The 21,232-nt window shown below is 41.0% G+C and overlaps 1 protein-coding gene and 1 long non-coding RNA gene across 7 annotated transcripts in view; one reads left to right on the top strand and one right to left on the bottom strand.

The window, feature by feature from the left end:
* Positions 1 to 7,298: 7,298 nt before the first annotated feature.
* On the top strand, positions 7,299 to 12,194 carry LOC128775597 (uncharacterized). The gene is made up of 3 exons (XR_008420420.1): positions 7,299 to 7,480; positions 9,134 to 9,237; positions 11,776 to 12,194. It is a non-coding gene; the product is annotated as an uncharacterized LOC128775597 (long non-coding RNA).
* CREB5 (cAMP responsive element binding protein 5) overlaps positions 11,269 to 21,232 on the bottom strand; it is a 398,990-nt gene continuing 389,026 nt past the window's right edge. For 5 of the 6 annotated variants that reach the window (XM_019443683.2, XM_019443684.2, XM_053897662.1 and 2 more), the window contains 2 exons: positions 18,865 to 18,973; positions 11,269 to 17,936 (listed from right to left, as the gene is read on the bottom strand). In XM_019443683.2, the coding sequence (XP_019299228.1) occupies positions 17,773 to 17,936; positions 18,865 to 18,973 (273 nt within the window). In that variant the 3' untranslated portion in view covers positions 11,269 to 17,772. Of the gene's footprint in view, positions 17,937 to 18,247; positions 18,277 to 18,864; positions 18,974 to 21,232 lie in introns of all 6 variants that reach the window. The other variant, XM_019443686.2, reaches the window with a different exon arrangement.

Raw genomic sequence — 21,232 nt, 5'->3', positions numbered from 1 at the left:
TCTTTCATGACCAAGGTCTCCACACTGAGGCTACCTGGTGGACAAAACCTATGTATAAGAGCATTTTTCGAACTCTAACCGATCATCAGTGACCCGGGGGGGTCTTGTTACAATGCAGATTCTAGTTCATTAGGGCTGGGGTGGGCCCTGAAAGTCTGCATTTCTAATCAGTTCCCTGGTGATACCAGTGTGGCTGGTCCGCGTTCACCAGGGTGGGCTTCACGGCCTTGCACCAGTCCAGTCATGCAGGGCAAAGCCTTAAAGCAGCAGGTTGCTTTTTTCTGATTTTTCCTCTTACCTTATAGCCCTGCCATCGGCGTTTGGTTGGCTTGCGTAACTACAACTACATGCTCAGCCAGTGGAGTTATGTTTCTCTCCCTTTGTTTCAGCAATCCCGGTACTGCCTAGTTCACAGCTGGAGACTGTTGAGCAAACGCTCTCCTTTGTTCATTTTCACATCTCTCTCTAAGACAGGCATCATCTCCCTGCGCTAAAGTGTTCGTTTGACTTCACTTTTCAAATGAATCTTGGATTAACTGGTTTCTGGGATTTGGGATCGACTCTGGGTTTTTGGGCCTTCCCCTTGATTCTGGGCCACAGCTGAAATAGGACGAAGCAGGTGGTGAACCCCATGGCTGTCTTTGATTCACCAGTGGCCTCTAGCCTAGGGAATGGATAATACCGGATGGTTCTTTTTACATGGCAGTCAGCTTTCTTCATTTACCTAAGTGCCATCCTTTTCAATACCTGAGGTATATCCAACCCTAGTGAGTTGCTGGGCAGGACAGTTGAAAAATTTTTATTGAACACTGTGTGCATTTAGGCCCCAATGAGGATACCAATCTAGCTAGGTTCTCAGGTTGGCCATAACCCAGGAGAAAACCTCAGAGGCAAGAGGAATTTGTTTAGGTGAAGCCTGAAAGAGAGTGTTCTATTGACCAATGAACGAGCAAATGAAGAAATATTGCTGGTATAACGGCAATGGTGTGGCAAGAATCAGGATGATCAGGTTAAGCTTTCTTCCATCTGATCCCGTCAGAATCCCCCCATCCATGTTAGGCAAAAATAGATCTGGCCGCTTTCATGAAATTTGCAACTTTCACGAGATTTTCCTCCAGTCACCATATTCGGTAATTAGGTTTTGCGGCTAGTATAGGCCAAGTTCAAGTTTCTTAGTCTGAAGTCTTTTCCTCACTTTTGGAAAACAAATATTTCCTAAGCACTGTGTTGGCCTTCTTGTAGCGTCTCATAAACACCTCATGAGATATAAATTGTCCTGATTTTATAGATGCAGGAACCGAGGCCTTGAGAGGTTGATTTGCCAGGTTAAACAGTCAATGACAGAAGCAGAGTCCAGGCCTAGAAATGCTGACTTCAAGTCCATTGTACTGGCTCGTGGGATTTGTGCACTTAAAAAAATGTTCCTCGAAGCTTTATTCATTTGCAATTTTTATTTTTATTGTCCCTGATGTATTTGCTCTGTACTTGACTGTTCAGAAGAGCTTTAGAATTGTTTTAAAAATAAATAAAACTAAGTGACTTTGGGGGATTGGTTTTGGAAACTCTCTAGCCAAAATCTAAATATTTTAATCTCTTATTAGTTAATGCTATTATGATTTAGCCAAGAAGTGGCTCAGGCACAATTAAGTATTATCATGCCATCATTAATGTTTAATGCACAGTGTTTGGATTTAGAGACTATTATTGTAGTAACTGGACCTCCTGGTCCAAAGTGCCTGGAATTTGAGAGGCAGGCAGCTTACCCAGGCACACAGATCAGGCTGCATAGCTGGGACAATGTTGGAAGGTTTTCATTTGAATGAACTAAAAAAAAATCAACAGGTAATCAGTATTAATTTACCTTTGACGTCTAGTTAAATGTCACCTTCTCTCCCTTTCCTGTTTCATTTTTAAAAGAGAATTTCCTTATTTTGTTGTTCATATGGACTCAGTTTGGGGGACAAAAATATAGTCACTTCCTAGGAAAAATGACATAAGAAACCAATAGGGCCAATAGGAAAAACAAAAAAAGATAAAACAAAACACTGGTCTGGAAATCAGGAGTCTGGTGTCCACTTTCAGGTTTGTGACCTTGAATGAGTCATTTTACCACATCTGGCCTCTGATTCCTTACTGCACAATGAGGAAGTTCACCTAGCTGTTCTCTGAAAGCTTCTTCTAGCTCTGAGTCCTGCTTTGCGAGTATTGCTTATTCCTATTAGACAAAAGCATGAAAGTGAATGTGCCTCCCTCCCTCCCTTCCTTCTTCCCTTCCTTTCTTCCTTTTGCATTAGTCAAACTAGGTTAACTGCTATTAGAAAACAATCTTAGTGGATTAACAAAATGGAAGTTTACTTCTTGCTTCTGCAAGAGACATGGTCCCCTGTAACTGCCCAGGATAAAATACAAAAAGTTGGGTGAATGCATACCATTGTCTCATCCACATTTTATTCGTTAAACAAATATTAATTGAGAGGCTAGTATATGTCAAGTGCTATAGTTAACATTGGAACATGACAGACCATTCTCTTCTTATGAATTTTAAAACTAGCCAGGGAAATTTTTTTTTTAATTTTTTTTTAATGTTTATTTATTTTTGAGAGAGAGAGACAGAGAATGAGCACGGGAAGGGCAGAGAGAGAGGGAGACACAGAATCTGAAACAGGCTCCAGGCTCTAAGCTGTCAGCACAGAGCCCGAAGTGGGGCTTGAACGCACGAACCGTGAGATCATGACCTGAGCCGAAGTCGGACGCTCCACCGACTGAGCCACCCAGGTACCCCTCTAGTCGGGGATATTATACGTGCATGTGTGTATGTGTGTAAACTATGTATATATGCAATATATATATGTAGAAAATTATTAATCCTGGGATTGAAAATAGTATCACAAGGTAATGATAGATAAGTTTTTTTTAGAACGTATACACAAAACATCATTCTCAAGACTTTGTGTGCGTATTTATGTATTCTGCCATTTAATCTTCACGGTAACTCACGGAAGTGGATGCTGTTATTATTTTTATTTTGCGTATTAGGAAACTGAGGCACAGAGAGGTTAAGAGGTTCGGAGAGCTAGAAGGCAGTAGAGCCAGCTGCAAATCCCGGCTGTTTGACACCAGAGCCCGTACTCAGTCTTAATCTTCTGAGAGCTTGTGCCTGACTGTGACAACGTTCCTCTAGCGGTAACTTTCTTCATACTTACTCATAATTAATTTGCTGAAAATTAGGAACTCATGAATGGGGATATAGGCACTTTGTAAGCTGGGAAGCATTATAACACGGCATATTGCTTTCTCAAACCACACTTGGCCTCAAAGTCTTTGAAGGCTTCCTGTTGTCTCTTGCTTAAAGTTTAAATTGTTTAGTCCTTCACCAACTTGCCTCTCAGTCTCTATCTTCCCTCCTCTTTTTTTCCCTGCCACACTAGACAGATCACCTTCCCAGAATGTAATCCAAATATTGTCGGCCTTTTGTCTGTCCAGTTTCAGTACACCAACCTTGGGTATCCTGGGCCAGCACTAGGTTAAATCACCTCTGTCCTCTCCATACTACGGCACAGTCAGTGCTAAATCGATGCTTGACAAATTAAATCAAAGGTAGAAAAGTAAGAGGAAGGGAGAACCGTAGATAATACAAAATTTGAGGGGATCAAGGCAGACTCGGGTCCCCCCCTGCAAGGAAAGGGCAGAAAGAATGGTTTGCACAAGACATGTTCCTCTTGAAAGTCTTTATTCTCAGAGGCTGGAGATGGCAAAGGAACGATAGGAAACAGTGTGGCCACCCCAGTTCAGCCAGAATGCTTGGCTTATGCCTGGCAAAAAAAAAAAAAAAAAAAAAAAATCTGTTCAAAATGGAGTTATTTGGTAATGTTGTTATTAAGGTAATTGAACCATACCACAAGACATCTGGAGAAGGGAGCCCCGCCTGGAGAGGCTTCACTTAATTACTTTGTACTGGGGGCCAAGTCTTAGCATACCTTCAAAGGAGAGCTAAGGAAATAAGCACACAATTACTCAATGTCTTGAAACGAATACAATGGAAACTTACATTGTGGCAGATGCCGCTGGGCTCCCAGGCTTCTATGCGAAAAAGGACCTCCGTGCCTTTAGGGTGGTGGCCTGTCCACCTCTGGGGATGGATGGTGGGGTCTCAGCCAGTGCTTCCAAACATTTTTCATGACTTGACACATGGAAAATGATTAAATTTGCACAGAACTCTGTGCTAACCTGGAGGGGATTTGGAGGCATCATGGGGCTTGGAGAGAATGAATCTATTACATTCTCTTTGTATCCTATAATTGTGATAAAAAAATATTTAGAAAGATATGAATTCTTAAATTTAGTTAAAACTTCCAAATAAAATATTTTCTAGTTTTTTAAAATGAGAAACTCAAGCTTACTTCCACAAACCAAAAAAAAAAAATTTTTTAATGTTCATTTATTTTGAGACAGACACAGAGTTCAAGTGGGGGAGGGGCAGAGAGAGAGAGAGAGAGAGAGAGAGAGAGGTGGGGGGGGTGGGGAGACACAGAATCTGAAGCAGGCTCCAGGCTCTGAGCTGTCAGCACAAAGCCCGACGCAGGGCTCGAACTCACGGACCATGAGATCATGACCTGAGCCGAAGTCAGACGCTTAACTGACTGAGCCACCCAGGCACCCCACCACAAACCTAAATTTTAATGATCAGATTTTAGGGCTGGAATGATTAAATACGATTTCTCACCCAGCGTCTTTTTTCTTTTTTGACAATCTCTTCAAATTCGTGAAAACCATCACAATGTTGCTCAAACTGGCGACTCAACACAACCTAGAAACATATTTCTAACAATTCAAAATTTGTCATAGTTGAAATGACTTGTTAAGCCTGACATTCTTTTGACAAATACAATATTGAAGTTTTATGTCATAACGTGAAGGTATTTTAAATCTAAACCATTCACACCAAGTATGTAAACATCCTGATGAAACTGTAATTTTCAGGACACACAAATGGGAATGTGTGAAAGCACTTTGTGAACAGGAAAATATTGGACCACAACATGTTGCATGTGGCTCATGTAGGCTGGCTGTTCCTAAAATGGTACATCCACTGCACCTGGACAGAAGTTTCTGGTATAGGGGAGGGCTGACATTGAGGGTAGTCCACCAGAGTTGTCCTGCCAGGAGCCCCTATTAGACTTCCCTGACTCCTAGCCCCTAATGACCACACTGTGCAATCTCTTTCTTGAATACCTGGTATAAAAACCTCTCCAGCAGGCCCCAGACCCCTGTCCTTATGCACCATGGCGGACCCCGCAGCCGGGCTCCAGTGCGTACCTCCGTGGCCAGCCTCACCATATTGCCAGCAAGTGCCAGATGCTTACCACCCGATGGGACCTCAGAGTATGTCACTGGACACCACTCCTCTCAGACCACTCCACGAGGTGTTCTGGAAGGCCCCATGTGCCTAGCCAGAGGCCACCAGCCAGAAAGGCCTTGCTATACCAAGAAATGACCAGATCCGTTTTATGTGGCTTAACTGTAACCCACGGGCCTTACGCAACACAGAACGCTAGTTGGGAAGCTTGGGTCTAAACAAGCATGATGATCCTGTTTCCCACTATTGCAGCCTCTTTTAAAGCGGAGAGTGGCCCGGTGACCTAACACTGGCCAGGAAAACACAATTGGGTTGGCCAGGGGTAGGGGTAGTTCTGGGATAGTTTTTGTTCTCCAGATTAAAGCACAGCAGGGAATGTGCCTGGTATTGATCCTTCTGCCTCCTTTCTTTCTTGACTGGGGATGTGCTCTAGAGGTTCAGTAGTCATCTTGTGATCGGGAGGGGAGAACCATGAATGGGAGGCCAAGAGGGCTATAAGCTGCTGGTGCTGACATCATGTCATTTCCAGATCAGTGCCAAGCACCCTACCTCTAGATTTCCTATTACGTCAGAAAGATAAACCCCTGTTTGTTACAGCCCCTGGAAGTCAAGTTGTCCATTATTTTCAGTCAAAAGTGCAACTTACACATTTTATTATGTACCTTAGGACATGTACAGAATGAAAGGTATTAGAGTTCTTTATCCATTCATCAGAGTATTTAAAACAGTTCCAGTTCAGGGAGCCTGGGTGGTTCTGTTGGTGAAGCATCTGACTTGGGCTCGGGTCATGATCTCATGTTTTGTGAGTTCAAGCCCCGCATGAGGCTCTCTTCTGTCAGCACAGAGCCTGCTTCAGATCCTCGGCCTCCCTCTCTCTCTGCCCCTCCCTTGCTCTCTCTCTCAAAAATAAATAAAAACATGAAACAAATAAAAGTAAATAAAACAGTTCCATTTCTAGGCAAGTATAATGCTAACTTGGTGAACGTTCCTTAAGAAGAAAAGTAGCGTGACTATCCTTCAGTACATGTAGCTTGTCGGTCTGGGTCTAGGGAACCACCTCTAACGCATATTCATGTGTGTGGAATGAGAATGGGCTACATCTGTTTGCAGTGACATTCCATCTCCTTTCCTCTATCAGTATGGCAGACGCTCAAAAGGCTGAAGAAGCTCTTCTGGCGGCTTCTCATGGTAGTTCTAGGAATAGAGCATCAATTAGACCTTTGTGGCTTCTAAGAAACCCTCCTAAACTAGCGTAAGCAAAAGGAGAGATTTATCAGATGGACCTTGGGCTATCTTATGATAAAAATACGCCATGAGGAGGGTCGTGGTTTCAGTGAGCCATTAAGAACTATTTCAATAGGAAATGACCATTTCCAGAGTTCTCTCTCTGCTTCTGCTGTTTTCCGCTTTATTTCTCTTTCTTGCTATAGACTGAGTTCCCTTACCTGGCAGAAACCTGGATCCTGGCAGGTCCTAAGTTTTATATCTTTTTGATTCCAAGCTATGAGAAAGAGAGAGAGAGAGAGAGAGAGAGAGAGAGAGAGAGAGAGAGAGAGGCTGACTCTCTAGGCCCCCTATCCCAGTATCTACTTGTTGGGGCTCCTATTCCATTGCAAATTAGAGGCAGAGTATTAGACTAAGAAGCTATGGCCAAAGGCTTGGACCGTGGAGTCTCCTGGAGGAGCCAGATGATGGAGTGGGGGGAAGAGAAATTTCCAGAGAAAGGTATGTTAGTGGCTATCTAAGTTCTGTAGCTAGTCACCACGGAAATAATTCCCACTTCGCTCCATGTGTGTTTATACTGACAAAGGAGACAAGTGAGGAACAGAAATCTGTGTTTGTTGAAAGCCATATAGGAAATCAATGGTCAATTTGGTATTAAAATGAAAAACTATTCTTACTCTAGGTTGTTATATTCTTTTAAGGTCTTGTTCTAGTCTTCTTGGTAGCAATTCTTATGGTTTTCGTGGAGGCTTATTGATAAAAGCTGCCCTGTTTCCTTGTCACAAAGCCTTCTTTCGTTCTTACAGTACCTGGAGGGAGCTTTAAGACAAGACTGTTTCTTAACCTCACCCTGGAGACATTACGCTGACCTCCTTACAGACAGAAACACACTGGAATCAGGTATGGAGATTATATATATATATATATATATATATATATATAGCCATGATCTTTCTTGGAAAGTATAACTGTAATCAGTCAGGTTAAGCAAGAGCATGGGAAATCATGGTAAACATGACAAACTAAAATCTGTCTTACTCTTTTTGTTTAATGCTTATTTATTTGTGAGAGAGAGACAGAGTGTGAGTAGGGGAGGGTAGAGAGAGGGAGACACAGAATCTGAAGCAGGTTCCAGACTCTGACCTGTCAGCATAGAGCCCGACGCGGGGCTCGAACTCACAGACCACAAGATCATGACCTGAGCCAAAGTGTGATGCTGATCTGACTGAGCCACCCAGGTGCCCCTTTCTCACTCTTTTTGATGGTTAATTTTTATATTTTGGATATTATGGCTTACAAACTGAGCCATAATATCCAGAAAATTTCTTAGCTTTGTAAAATTAGTTTTATCTAATCTTTAATGAATATTCTGTTTCAATTTCAAGCTTTCAATGAAACAATAACTTATCAACCATTCATTCAATCAACATTTGTTGACATCTACTCTATGCCCAACTTTGCATTAATCTCACTGTACTTTTTCCTCTTGGTATGTCTTAAGGGTAAATGACTACATTTCTATAGATTGTTTTAAAAATAACTACTTCCCTTTGAAATCATCTTCGCACTTCCTTCTTGGAAAGCCAGTTTTGCCCCTAGAAGTAAGAGCTTTCAATACATATAGCCCTGCTTCCCTAGACATAGTTGATTGTACTAGGATTAAATGCCTGACCCCATATGGTCAATCAGATTCTCTCTCCTGGGAAATTGGAATAGAAAGATGGAGACTGAATTGATGTTGGGTGTTTGAACTAGAAGACCAAAGATCTGCTGGAGGCTGAGGCTGTCATTTTGGAGGAGAAATGATGGGCCCACACAGAAACAATTGAGTGTACAAACCAGTTTGCAGAGACAGAGAGAGAAAGGGAGGGAAAGACAAAAGCAGAATCAGGAATGATATGGCCCAAGAGACAGACAAGCCAGAGAGATTAGTTATTTAATGACTTTTCAGAGTTGTTGGGATAGTTGCTACAGTACCAGGAGGGACTCCATGAGCTACCTCTTAGGTCCTAACAAGAAATCCACCTTCACTCAAGCCTCCTTAACAGGGTTTCTCTTTCTTTAAGTAGACTTACTCTAAGATTGATCCATATAAACAAGCCAATTTAAGTAGAGAGTACTCATTTAATGAGACGTAAGTGTAGTAACAGTAGATCATGGACTTATCAGTGTAAATACAATACAATCAAGCTTAGATACTCAGAACAATTTTCTTGCTGTAAGATTAGTAAGGAGTTAGAAATGTGTGGTGAAAATAAGATCTTCCTTTTTAATTCATTAAAAAAAAAAAAAACCCACGGGCAGATCTCTTTCTGAGAAAGAGCAAGTCACTTACAGGGGACCTTTTCTAGCCCATCGGGTCTATGTGGATTTATGGAAGATGGCTGACAATTGCTACGATTCAGCCTCCCACTGGTACAAAGAAATGTGATATAAGCAAAGACACAGTACCTGGCAACATAGTAAATGAAACTCAGTGGTTACTAAAAGATTCATGACTTAATTTTCAGGTTTAAATATGACCATTTTCAATAGTATTATTATGTTTTTCAGGTCTACTATCTAGAAGACTATTGTTCAGATGTAATCATTTATTCATCCTTTCAGCCATTTTGAAAAGCCATCTCTCGTTGCCAAAAGAAGTGCTTCTAAAGTGTGTGAGTCCAAACCCAGATTCTGTATGTTTAAAATCAGTACTTTTTTTCTCTTTTGTGGCCTAATTTTCATGCTTGTTTTGATAAAATCCACATTACTGCCATGAGAACAGATCTCACCAAGTGTCTTGTTTTCAATTGCTTTAAAAGGAGGGGGGGGGGTGCTCATCGTGCTCCAGAGTCTTATGATCTCATAGTGAAGATACTTAGGTTCCAAACCACAAGGCAGGTTGTTTTGATAAAACCTTGTTTTTGTTGGATAAGAAAATACGTAATGCAAAATTAAAACGTGATCCAGCAACCAACCAATAACCAACCACAAGAGCAAGTATAAGAAAAAAGGATGTTATGAAGCTCCAGGGACAGAGGCATGAAACATAGAATGGAGATTAGAGCTGTCTATCTTCAAAGTATAAATGTGGGATCTTAACACTTTTTTTTTAACCAATAGTAATGGCTTTGAAATTGCAAACAAGGGTGGGATGGGCATTAGAAAGACTCTCTTGGGAGCCATGAGTGTAGTGAGTGGTCTAAATGTAAATGTAACAGATGGGATTGCCATTAGAACAGCAATCATCCTCCCCACCCAAATTGTTTTTCTGTCCCAGTTTCCAATATCCTGGCAGGCTACGTGGAAGACGACACATCCGGGTTCTTGGTTTTAAAATATGACTGCTGTGGTCACAGGACCAAGTGGTTGGGTTGAAGTGTTCTGAGATCAAGAAAGAAGACAGGAAGGAAACACAAGAGTATCCGCTCGACAGGTGTTTATTGTGTGCCCATCGTGTATGACTGCTCTAGATCTTGGGTCACAAGGGTGAACGAAACAAAATGCCCTTGTGCTTGCGGGGTTTACATTCTACTTAGAGGAGACAGACAATAAAAAACAACTACGTAAAATTGACCAAAGTCTGTTAGATACTGGTAAATGCTACAGAAAATAAAGTCTGTGCAAGGCAGGAGAGAATGAAGAGTGAGGGTGACATAATTTTATAGAGGATGGTCAGGAGAGGCTTAAGTAGCAGGGAGGCAGATGAGGAGGTGATGCTGATATTCGGGAGAAAACATTCTGCGTAGAGGGAATGAACAGCGTGTGAAAAGACTCTCAGGTGGATGGCTCAAGCGATGTTTGAGGAACTTCAAAAATACCAGTGGAGCTGGAGAGGTGTGAGGGGGAAGAAAAATGGTAGGACATGGGCTCAGGGAATTAATGGAGGGGCAGGTCATGGAGGGCCTTTACAGAACTTCGTAGCAAGGAATTTGGCTTTTGCTTTGAATGAGGGGAGAAGTCCCTAAAGAATTTTGAGCAGTGGAGGGACATGGTCTGACTTCCATTTTCAAAGCTTCACTCTGGCTGCCAGTCAGGAGAGTATTGCAGGGATCCAGGTGAGAGGTGCTGGTAATTTGGACAGAGCTGTAATGGTAAATCCAACATGATGGTTGGATTCTGGCCATGCCGATGGATCAGACATTGAATATAAGAGAAAGAGGAGAGTGACTAAAAAATTAACGAAAGAAGTACAGGGAAAGAAAGTAGAGGGAAAAGAAAGAGGAAAGTACAGGGAAAGAAGTACAGGGAAAGAAAGAGGAAAGTACAGGGAAAGAAAGTCTGGAAGACATCGAAAGGGGCTAAGACTGTCCTTAGGACTTCTCTGGAAGCCAAGCAAAAAACTCCAGGAGTTGACTGCCTGAGTGGCCAGTATGTGCTTCTCGGTTCCTAGAAATCCTGAACGTGAATTTATGCTGGCCATATTTCTTGATTATTCAAATCTGTTGACCCCCACGAGAAGTTGAGTCGTGTGGCCAACCCACTGTGCCTGTGTTAGACTGGTGGCCTCAGGTGGGACGTTGGATGGAAGAGGCAGTGAGAGGGTAGTGGTGGTCTGCGAAGGAGAAAAGCTCACCTCCTTTTGTCCCTAGATAATCACGACCCCGAAAGAGTAAGCGCTGGTTTACAAGGCATGAATGAGACCACGTGCAGAATAGATACCGTTATCCCCAAGCCCGAATTTCATCATACAAAAGTTACATGTGTTATTTGCATTTGAGTGCTTTATTATATTGGAATTGCAGTGATATTATTAACATTTGTACAAATGCACAAAATCTTGTCTCTTCTTGCTCCAAAGAGATGTAAAAATCTGACCTAGTTGAACAGTCTTAATGAACTCATTGTCCATTGATAACAATAAATGTGTTCACAATGCAACAAAAAGCTTAACATAAAATTGAACATATTAAATGCTGCAGCAAGTATTTACACGTATGTACCCCCAATTTTTTTTCTCCTTCCAGTAAGGAAGGTGGTTGCTTTACAAATAGACAGACAAACATAAATGCTTTGCTGTTTACAATTACAAACAACCCCCCCAGTCCAGAACTTAAAGTGACAGCACCTTTTTTTTTTTTTTTTTTTTGGGACTTCCTTAATTAGCACTTTGCATAATGCTAAACTTTTTTTTTTAAGTTCCATATTTTGGACAATATTTATGTTCCAATTATCCTAGAACATGGTGTTTGAACTGAGCCATTTTTTTCCAGGCCTTTTCAGAAGATCCCAAACCCTATGTCCTCTCCAGGGAGAACATTTCAAGCTTATCATTTCTCCAAGACAAACCTCAAAGGCAGAACTCCTCTCTCCATGAGGCAGGTGTGATTTAGCAGAACGTAGAAGAAAAGAGGGTGAGTAGGTCTTCTCTTCTACTGGCTGGCTGGTTAGGAGGGGTTCCTTCTCTGAAATGCCCTCCCCTACAGCACTGCTGATACCTTTCATGATCTCCTGTCCGTGACATTGGTATTCTAAGGAGACAACTAGAATCTAATGAGCTTATTGTGCATAAGATTTTAATGATATACTTAAAGCTAATTTATTCAGGTTCCACATTCTCAGTCCTGAGGCTAAAATGATTCTGTTTTTAAAAAAAAAAAAATCCTAGAAAGTTCTATAGCATGAAACTCAATGTAAGAAATCCTAAATGGCCTAAGAAGAGCTTTCTACATCCTGGCTTCTAATGAGCTAGATATTGTAAGTTGGCTGAAATGTAATAGCTGATCATTACTGATTCCCCTCTGATGATAAGCTTGGAAAGGTATCAGAGTGTGCCACGTAAGAATATTAATCTTTTAACAAATGCTGGCAATTTGGCCTTACCCCCCCCCACCCCTTCAACTTGTGGTAAATAGTTTCTTTTTTTTAAAAATAGACAATTTATAAGGAAAAAAATATATAAACACTCTTTAAGCAATTTGGCTATAAGCATTACATCACTGAAAAACTCCACAAGAAATAGTAAAATATTTTGAGTTGGACATACACTTTTTCGTTTTCACAACACGATGAGCCTAGGGTTTTCTGTTCTGTTTTTTTTTTTTTTTTCTTTGTTTTGGTATTGAATTTTACTTGTACGTTTATTGCTTCAGTGTCTTCTTGTCCTTTCTTAGATTATCATTGTAAAACAGAGGTGCTGTCCCTAATGACGTCACAAGGCAACATTGTATTTTTGAGACCTAGGAATGACACAGACAGGGCCACTGTTATTTCAGCAGCCTCAGAGAGACAATGGCTGGGACAACAGTCCACGTGCACCACGATGCACAAAAGAGTAAGTCTCCTGGCTCATTCAGGACACTTTGGTTTGGAGAATGAGATAGAAAATTCTTAAGTGTAGCTTAGCTGCTGCCTCACATCTGTTGCATAAGATAACATTAAAAAAAAAAAAAAACATGCTATGAATAAAGGGGTAAAGAATACAAACTGGCTCTTCTTGGTATTTCCGTAGCAGGCTTCATCTAGGCTGATGTGAGGAACCCGACTTTACGCAAATGTACCTGGTACAAATATTCTGTAAAGTATTTTAAACGGTGCAGCTCAGAGCCTTAGGGGGAGGGGGTGGGGGAGTTGGAAAGTGGGGAGCAGAGGCAGGTTTAAGGGCTCGGAGGGGGTCTGAGGGAGAACAAGAGAAACAGAAAGGGATCGAGAAAGCTAAAGTGCAATTTTAAAATATAAATTATCTTAAAAGCAGAAGAGAGACCCTAAATTGCTACTGCTCGCAGAGGCACAGTTTTATTCAAATTTAAATGGGTTGTTTCCTTTTCCTTCTCAGATATACTGCATAATGGAACTTGAATGGCTTAAAGCTAGGGCCCATTGTTTGGCAAAGGGCAAAAAGAGCACGAAGGAAGCTGAATAGCGCAAGGCATTCTAGGAAATTGGGGTGGGGTGGAGAGAAGCAGAGATGAAGTTGTTTTTACACTTTTACAAGAAAGTTGTTCCAGTCGTGGTTACTGATTCCCTTTAGCTGAACTCCGCTTCCTAAAGGAAAGAGCTTACTTTAAACATTAAGAAAAAAATAAAAAAAGAGAGAGAGAAAGAAATGTGAAAAACAACACTGTTCAGAACATAGATTAAAAAAATAACTCACAGAGCAATAACAAAATCCTTGAAATTTCTATGCACAGAGCTAAGCGAAACATTTCCACCAAATGATGGAGAAGAGCCGTTTGAAACCCTGAAAAATGAAGATATACACGAGTAGAGAAGTTTATTATGAACTAACACTTTAAAAACAAGTAGATCCTACGGAAGAATACTGTTCAAATGGAATGTTTTAAAATAACATTTATTAATAAATATCTTATAAAATTCTAAATTAATAGATTCCTGTTCAAATTTTGCTTTGGTCCTTGAATTCCACTGTATACACGCATACATACATATATATTTTCTTAGATGGTTTTTATTAACCAGAAAGAAGCACATTCTATTCCTAACTGGATGGCTAGTTTGAGAGCAGTTACCGATGCTTAAAACTCCCCAGCCAAAGGCTGGTCTTTCACCACAGCTGGTTTCAGATTTTAACGGCAAACTCAACTAAGACGCTAAAGTTTACTTAACGGGCAACAAAAACCGCCTGCACATTCACCGTTGACGCCCCTCTGTTCAGAACATGTGCTGCATTTGGTTCCTTTGACGGGATAGGCTCCAAAGAGCATTTGCTCCAAGTCAGTCACCCTGATTGTAACAGTTCGTGCGGTGATACCACGCAAACTGCTGTCTCCCACAGGCCGCGTTAACCACCGGGACTCGCACACACTGACACGGCGGGAGGAGAGAGATGGGTGGGGGTATCGAAGGGAAAACATCAGCTCCACACAGGCTTTCAAATGAGTATGTTCGCCCGTGGCCAGGGTTTCCCTATACCCGCCCTGGCATCGTGTTCTGGGAAATGTCTTCAGAAGGAACCCTTAAGATGTGGATGCCTCAATTTAGGGTCACCAGGTAGAAATACCACCGGGGGCCCCTAAGCTGCCACGTCCCATCACGTAAGGCGGGGGAAGCGTCGCAGAAATGTCCAGGTAGGCTGGCAGTGACTTCAAAGGCAGACGCTGCCAATATAAAAAAAAACAACCAAAAACCAAAAACCAAAAAACGCAGGTGAATGAGGAGAGGCAGTGTTGCAGGACCCTTCCCTCCTCCACATGGGTGCTCTGAAGGTCACTACAACGGATTTGTGAAGATATGGGTGCATGACCCATATCTAGATCGAGTGGGAGAGGAGAATGGGGCAGCAAAAAGATGTTTTCCCACATTGGCAAAAAATGTAGGGCAAGGAGGGATTTTCAGGCAGACTGATTATTCTACGGTCTGGTGAAGGCTGGACCTTCTGGTGAAGTACTTCTCCTGATAAGCCGAGTGTTGGATTTGACCAAGGAGCCTTTCTGTTCAGGGTTTCAAGAAGCCTTGACAACTAGCTGGCATCTTCCATTTACTGTATTTCCACACTGCTAATGAACATACCTAAAGGCCCCGAGCATAACAAGAAGACGGTTTATTCTAATTATACGTTGAGGCCCGTTTGCTAACGCGTGTGTGTGGTTGGTTTGCCTACTTAGCATAAAAAACAGACATAATTGAGCTCTATATAATGCACATCAGTCAAACTGTCAAGTTGCTGAATTAAGAAAACTCAGGCAAGTTCTTCACTACAGAGGCTTTCAGTTTAACAACTAAATATTCAATCAAGAGGCGGAGCAGAAGTAAAGTAAACCATAATTTTAGTGACAGCCCACTTTCTGGACATTCTGATATTACCAGTGGATTTTTAAAAAATCCATTTCGTTAAGTGCTATGCATGCAGTAAAGAAAAAAAAAGTTATCGTTCACTTAAAGCAAGAAATAAAATAAAACTAAAAAAAAATTGTTTTAATCCAAGCAAACATTTCAATGAGCTTTTTTTTCTTTTTCTTTTCTTTTTTTTTTTTTTAGAGAGACACATAGACGGTCCTAGAAAGGAGTTTTGAAAAAATTAAATTTAATTTCAGAATAGAGATATATCTTAAATATTTCTTAGGAAGCCAGTTAGGTTCAACCATTCAGCGGTTAAGGCTGGGATTCAAAACAAAACAACTATGAATTCAGTATTTAAAATACTTAAAAAAAAGATATGTTTGTCTAAAATATAATAGAAAATCCTTTTAATTTGCATTTCTTTTTTCTCTTTCTTTTTAACATTTTTAAAAATTTTTTTTTGGTTTTTTTTTTTTTTTTTTTTTTTTGGTGTGTGTGTGTGTGTGTTTATTTTTTGTTTTGCTTTTGCTTTTGTTTTGATTTTTAGACCATATATCTAGTCATGAGTTTCCCTGGACACTCAAAACTTTCTTTTGAAAGCACTGCATACATGAAAAAAAAAAGGTTGATAAATACTGATTTAAAAAGTAAGTTATTAGATAAAACTGAAACTAGTTATAAAAATCATGCTTCACGACTCTCATATTTTCTTTTCTCCAAAATAGATTCTTATGCTACAGGGAGAGATAAACACATATACACACACCCACATCCACACATGTATCTTTCCCTTTTTTGAACTCTTATAAAAGCGACACCTTTTGTAAAATACTATTATTTAAATCCCATGAACACACACACACACACACACACACACACACACTCATGTTAGGACGTCAAGCATTCAAATGGAGATGAAACACCAGCACCTGTCTACACTGCTAGAGAGAAACATTAGCCCATTACTTGTGAGATGTGATATTAGCACACATTAGCACAGTAGAATGGCTTGTTTCAAGGAGGCACAACCGTGGTTCGGGACTATCTGCTTTTTATAATGGGCAAGCTGATGAAAGTTGTTGAAAATATAAATCAGAATTATTCAGAAGAGTAGAGTAGCCATATCCACGGGATTCTTGCAGCAGCCAAAAAAGGCTTTGGCTGTTCTGGGGGTGGCAGGGGGGAGCTGAAAGCACCCCTACGGGAACATCAGGTTTTCTTTCTCTCTTTGTTCCTCCAGTAGAGCGTGTACTTTCACCCACCAGAATAGCAAAGCCAGTTCCATAGGCTTAAGAAAAAAAAATAATAAATCTTAGTCTATTAGCAGCTGATGATTGACCATTGTAATCTGTGTAGTGAATAGAGCCCTTCTGAACTATTATATAGTCTATGGATTTTTAGCCTTATAGACAGGCCATATAAAGCCGGTTGTAATTCGAGGGTGTGATGTTACAGCCCACATCGTAATTTGGACCTTCACAATCAAGGCTTATAGGCTCCCTTCCCTGGTGTCTCCACAGCTGGCATTCAACAGTGTTTCACCTATGGCTAAGCCACCTTTTATTTGTTCTGATTATTAAAAACATTAAATCAGGCACATGAAACCTCTCTTGCTTACCATTTTATAAAAAGCAAGAGATGAATGAACTCCAGCTGTGGGTCACAGGCAAGGGAAGCAATGGCTAGATCCGTATTTTTTTAGATTTACTTGTGTTTTTTTTTTCCCTTTAGGCATTGTTTTCTTCTTTACCTGCAATGCTAAAGGTGGAAAAATAAAACAGAAGAAAGTAAAAATGAAGAGTACACAGGCGGCCCAGGAAAAGGTGGAAAAGGAGAGGGAGAGTGGAGAAAATTGGAGGGCAATTCAAGGAGGTGGACCAAGAGGAGGAGGAGAGGTGGGGAGATGCTTGGTGGTTTTATTTGGACATCAGTGGATCTCATCCTTTTTTTATAATAAGAGCAAGACAGATATGGAAAAGGCTCTGTGTTCATCTGGAATTCTGGCGACATCACAGCACAAACTCAACATGTGTTACGACATCATCAGACTCACCACCCAGTTACCTTGCATCCGTTTACGTGACATGTGGGCATGCCTCATTTTGGCTAAAAGCTGCGGTTTAACAAGATGCAATGTTTCAGGCAAAGGGTTGGACCGATAAGAATGAAACCATGTCTATATACAGAAGGAGTTCAGTTTATAAACAAGTTCACTGGTACCAGAAAATTGGAGAAAAGCACCAAAGCATTTCCCAAGCTGATAGATTAATTAATTGCATAACTCCCTTTTTTTCTTATAGAACTAAGTATAAAAGACGACATTTCCATAATAACTATAAAAATGAAAGCCAGTCTCTGAAGGGCTGAGGAGTCTTCCAGGTCTGAGTTAATTCTAAAAATGCCCTTAAAGGAAAGGACGCATGATATGCGACAGCTCTTCTTGGAGGCAAGGTCTGACCCAGTGGTGGATTTTAAAGGATGGGATTCAGGTCTGTTCTGTGAGTGGTGAGCTGACTGAGGGTGGAGCTTCCCACCACCTCGCTCACTGCAGAGGAAGTGGTGACGGTATTATGTTGGATGACCTGGTGCTGAGAGCAAGCTGGGACGGGGCTGGCGGGAGGACTGCTCTCCGGACCTAGGAAAAAGCACACACACGCACACACCAATATAGCTCCTCTTGGGCGGACCTGTGGCCTACTCGGGAAAACATTACTAGATGTTTACCAGAAATGGAAGAGTTTCACACGTGTTCTCCTGGACGTTAATTTCAAAACTTTATTTTAAACTGTTGTCACCAGCTATGCCTTCCCACTTTATAGCTACAAGCAAAGCCATGCTTTCTACACCAGCAGAATGATTTCACGTGTTGGAGTCTTGGTGTGTGAACGTCCCCATTTTTGTATTTTCAAGTAGCCATCCGCATATCAAATGTGGAAACATACTCACATGTGGTGGGAGAATCTGTGTTGCTCAATCTAAAAAATTATTTGAAAATGAATTGACCTTCAGCCATGAATCCTTGCTCCTCCCACCATCCCCCACTCAACTAGCATTTAACTTCTTGACATTCCAGATGCAGAAACTGGGGTCTAGAGAAAGGGGTCCACTTTACTTATTGGAACACCGAGACAAGGTCACTCACTTTTCAGCCCAGCAGCTCATATACCTTACGGCATTGGATGCGATTCACCCAATGCCTGTACCCCAGCCCCTGGATTTCTCTGGAAGGCGACTAGCCCACTGGTAGGTGGGCTCCAGCAAGTGATTTTTCTACTGGCTGCAGAATTGGAATTCGGTACAATTTTACAATGTGAAATGGCAGGGAAGGTCTAGCCAGAAATTATCAGGAGGGGCATGGTGATGGGCAGGGGTCAGAAAAGGGGGATGTCCCTGGTGCAACAGTCTGGCAGCCACTGAAGAATTCTAGTATGATTTCTGCCGGGGTGTGCAATCTACACTTTACTTTTGCTCTTTCAATAAAATCCAATGCAAAATTAGTGGCAAAAAAAAAAAAAAAAAAAAACTGGACACTGAGAAAAGAAAAAAAAAAGTCAATGACTTACTTAGATATCCTTGTGATTCTTTCTGCATGGCTGTTATTGGACAGTCTTTATGTGTTAACAACAACTGTTTCAGCTGCGCCACCTCATTTTTCAACATGGACACTTCATTCTGGAAAGAGACATATCAAAGCCATGTTGAAAAGACCAGAGAATACAAGTCTCCATGCATTCTTAACAGTGATATTGGCAAACTTTCCTGTTGTGTCCAAAAGACACTGAGGATGATAGTCAATGAGATTCGCCTGAAAACGTGTACCTTGCCTTTAACTTGGCCATCACATTTACCAGGGACTTTCTGAAAAGACCAGACTTGTAACTCAAGAGCTGAATCCTATTAAAAGTCCAGAGCACCCTCTTTAGGTGGCCAACTCTGGAGCCAGGTTACATGGGTGAGAATCTCCATTCCACACTTACTGGGGGACCCTAGGCAGGAAACATAAGCCAGCTGAGATTCAGCAATCTTGTATATAACTGGGGGGAAAAAGACCAATATAAAGTTTTTTGAGTTGTGAGGATTGAATGACGTAATATATGTAAAACGCTCTGAATATTGCCTAGCACAACACTAAGCAATCATTGAATTTAGCGAATCTAGCTGTTCATAATAATCATCTTCACACTGTCTGGTAAGCTCGGGCCAATATTCAGTATGAGAAGAGTGAATGTGACACATGCATTGGGAAGAACTGAGTGGCAGAATTAGTGGCTTCACATTGAAATGTCCTCAGAATAAGCCAACTCATCTACCATCAGATTTCCCAAAAGAATTTCCAAACGGGCTGTAGTTCAACAGAGCACATCCCTGCCGGATACCTGCTTAGTGGAAGGCATGGAAGCACGTAGAACAAATTGTTGATCCTCTACTGGTAGGGTGAGGTCAGCCCAGGAAGGGGGGCGGGCAATGAAGTCTTGGCCATGATTAAATGAATGTGATTGGTTCATTAACTAGTTTGGCTAATTTCAGCCTATGAACTCTGCCATCAATATCGGGGTGTTACGGATTGCGTGTGTGTACGTGCGCATGTTGCTTATTTCCTTAGATCAGTGCCTCAAATCTCCGCTTTATGGAGTAGTTCACAAAGACAGATTCATGGCTTTGGAGAATAATGTGCTTGGCACCACTGTCTACAAATATAGATGCAGAATAGATGGTTGATTCTAAGGTGCCTCCACTTGATAAAAGTAAATTGTAAACGTAGCACTATCTCAAATAAGCCATTTTACAGTTGTGATAAATAATACCCTCTCTCTGGCTAACATTCGTTTGTGGCTTCCAGGCATTGTACTCCACATGTGGAGACTAAAACAAAACAAAACAAAACAAAACAAAACAAAAAAACCATGCACACAGAAAAGGGTGTTCTAACATTGCTGTCATTACGTTGCATCTACACTTTCAATATGAACTTGGCTTTCCGGGCGTGTATTTATCACCTAAAAAAGTAAGTTTGGGATTCTAGAAGTTAATGTAAAGAAATTTTTTTTGAAACGTGTTTTAAAGAATACCTCCCATTTCCGAATTCATTTGCAAAATACATTATAAGTAACCAAATGTTGAGTAACATAAGGAACAAAATAGTGAGAATCTCATCTACGAAAGCTTTTCTCTTTCTTCTCCAAATTTTACAAAATAAACATGCCTGAGAAATTAGCATTAATGATGAATAAATCACTTAAATGTGAAAATTGCATCTTCCACCTCTGAAGAAGTGTGGTTGGTAAAGGGGCCCGATCAAAGCCAAAAGTGACCCTTGTCAGTGGGATGGATAACTTTATTTAGAGGACAATTTATTTTAGCCTTAAGAACTAATTCTTTCCTCTCTTATTTTATGCCCATTTAAATTCAGACAGCCTTCCTTGCTTTTTCCGGATTCCCTTTGCTTAAAATAGCCTGTATAAGAGAAAGTTACTTTTAGACCATTAAATAGAAGGCAACCCCTGGTTAAAAACGAACCAACCAAACAAAACGAAACGAAAAAAGGAGAAAAAGAAAACTAAGATGTGTGTGTGTGTGTGTGTGTGTGTGTGTATTTGGTCTCAAAATGAAATGTCATCTTATTCACATTTAGATTATAGACATAGCACTTTTCTAGAATCACAACTGCTAAGACACTTGTGTACCCTAAGGAGAAACTCTCAGCTGCAGTTAATGCAGACAATTGCTCGTAGAAAATGGAGTCAAGCTCCAATTGGTAGTAAATCCTGCCACACTTTTCTTCTGTGATCTAGGAAACAACAAATAAGGAAAGTATTTAAAACAAAACAATGGGCGCCTGGGTGGCTCAGCTGCTTAAGCGTCTGACTTCGGCTCAGGTCATGATCTCGCGGTTTGTGAGTTTGAGCGCCGCTTCGGGCTCTGTGTTGGCCG

This window comes from Panthera pardus, unplaced genomic scaffold (assembly GCF_024362965.1).
Source record: "Panthera pardus isolate Hobbes unplaced genomic scaffold, ASM2436296v1 HiC_scaffold_8, whole genome shotgun sequence".
In the NCBI taxonomy this organism is placed as follows: Eukaryota; Metazoa; Chordata; class Mammalia; order Carnivora; family Felidae; genus Panthera; species Panthera pardus.
The sequence above is the reverse complement of the archived record's forward strand: the minus strand, read 5'-3'. Positions and strand labels throughout refer to the sequence as shown.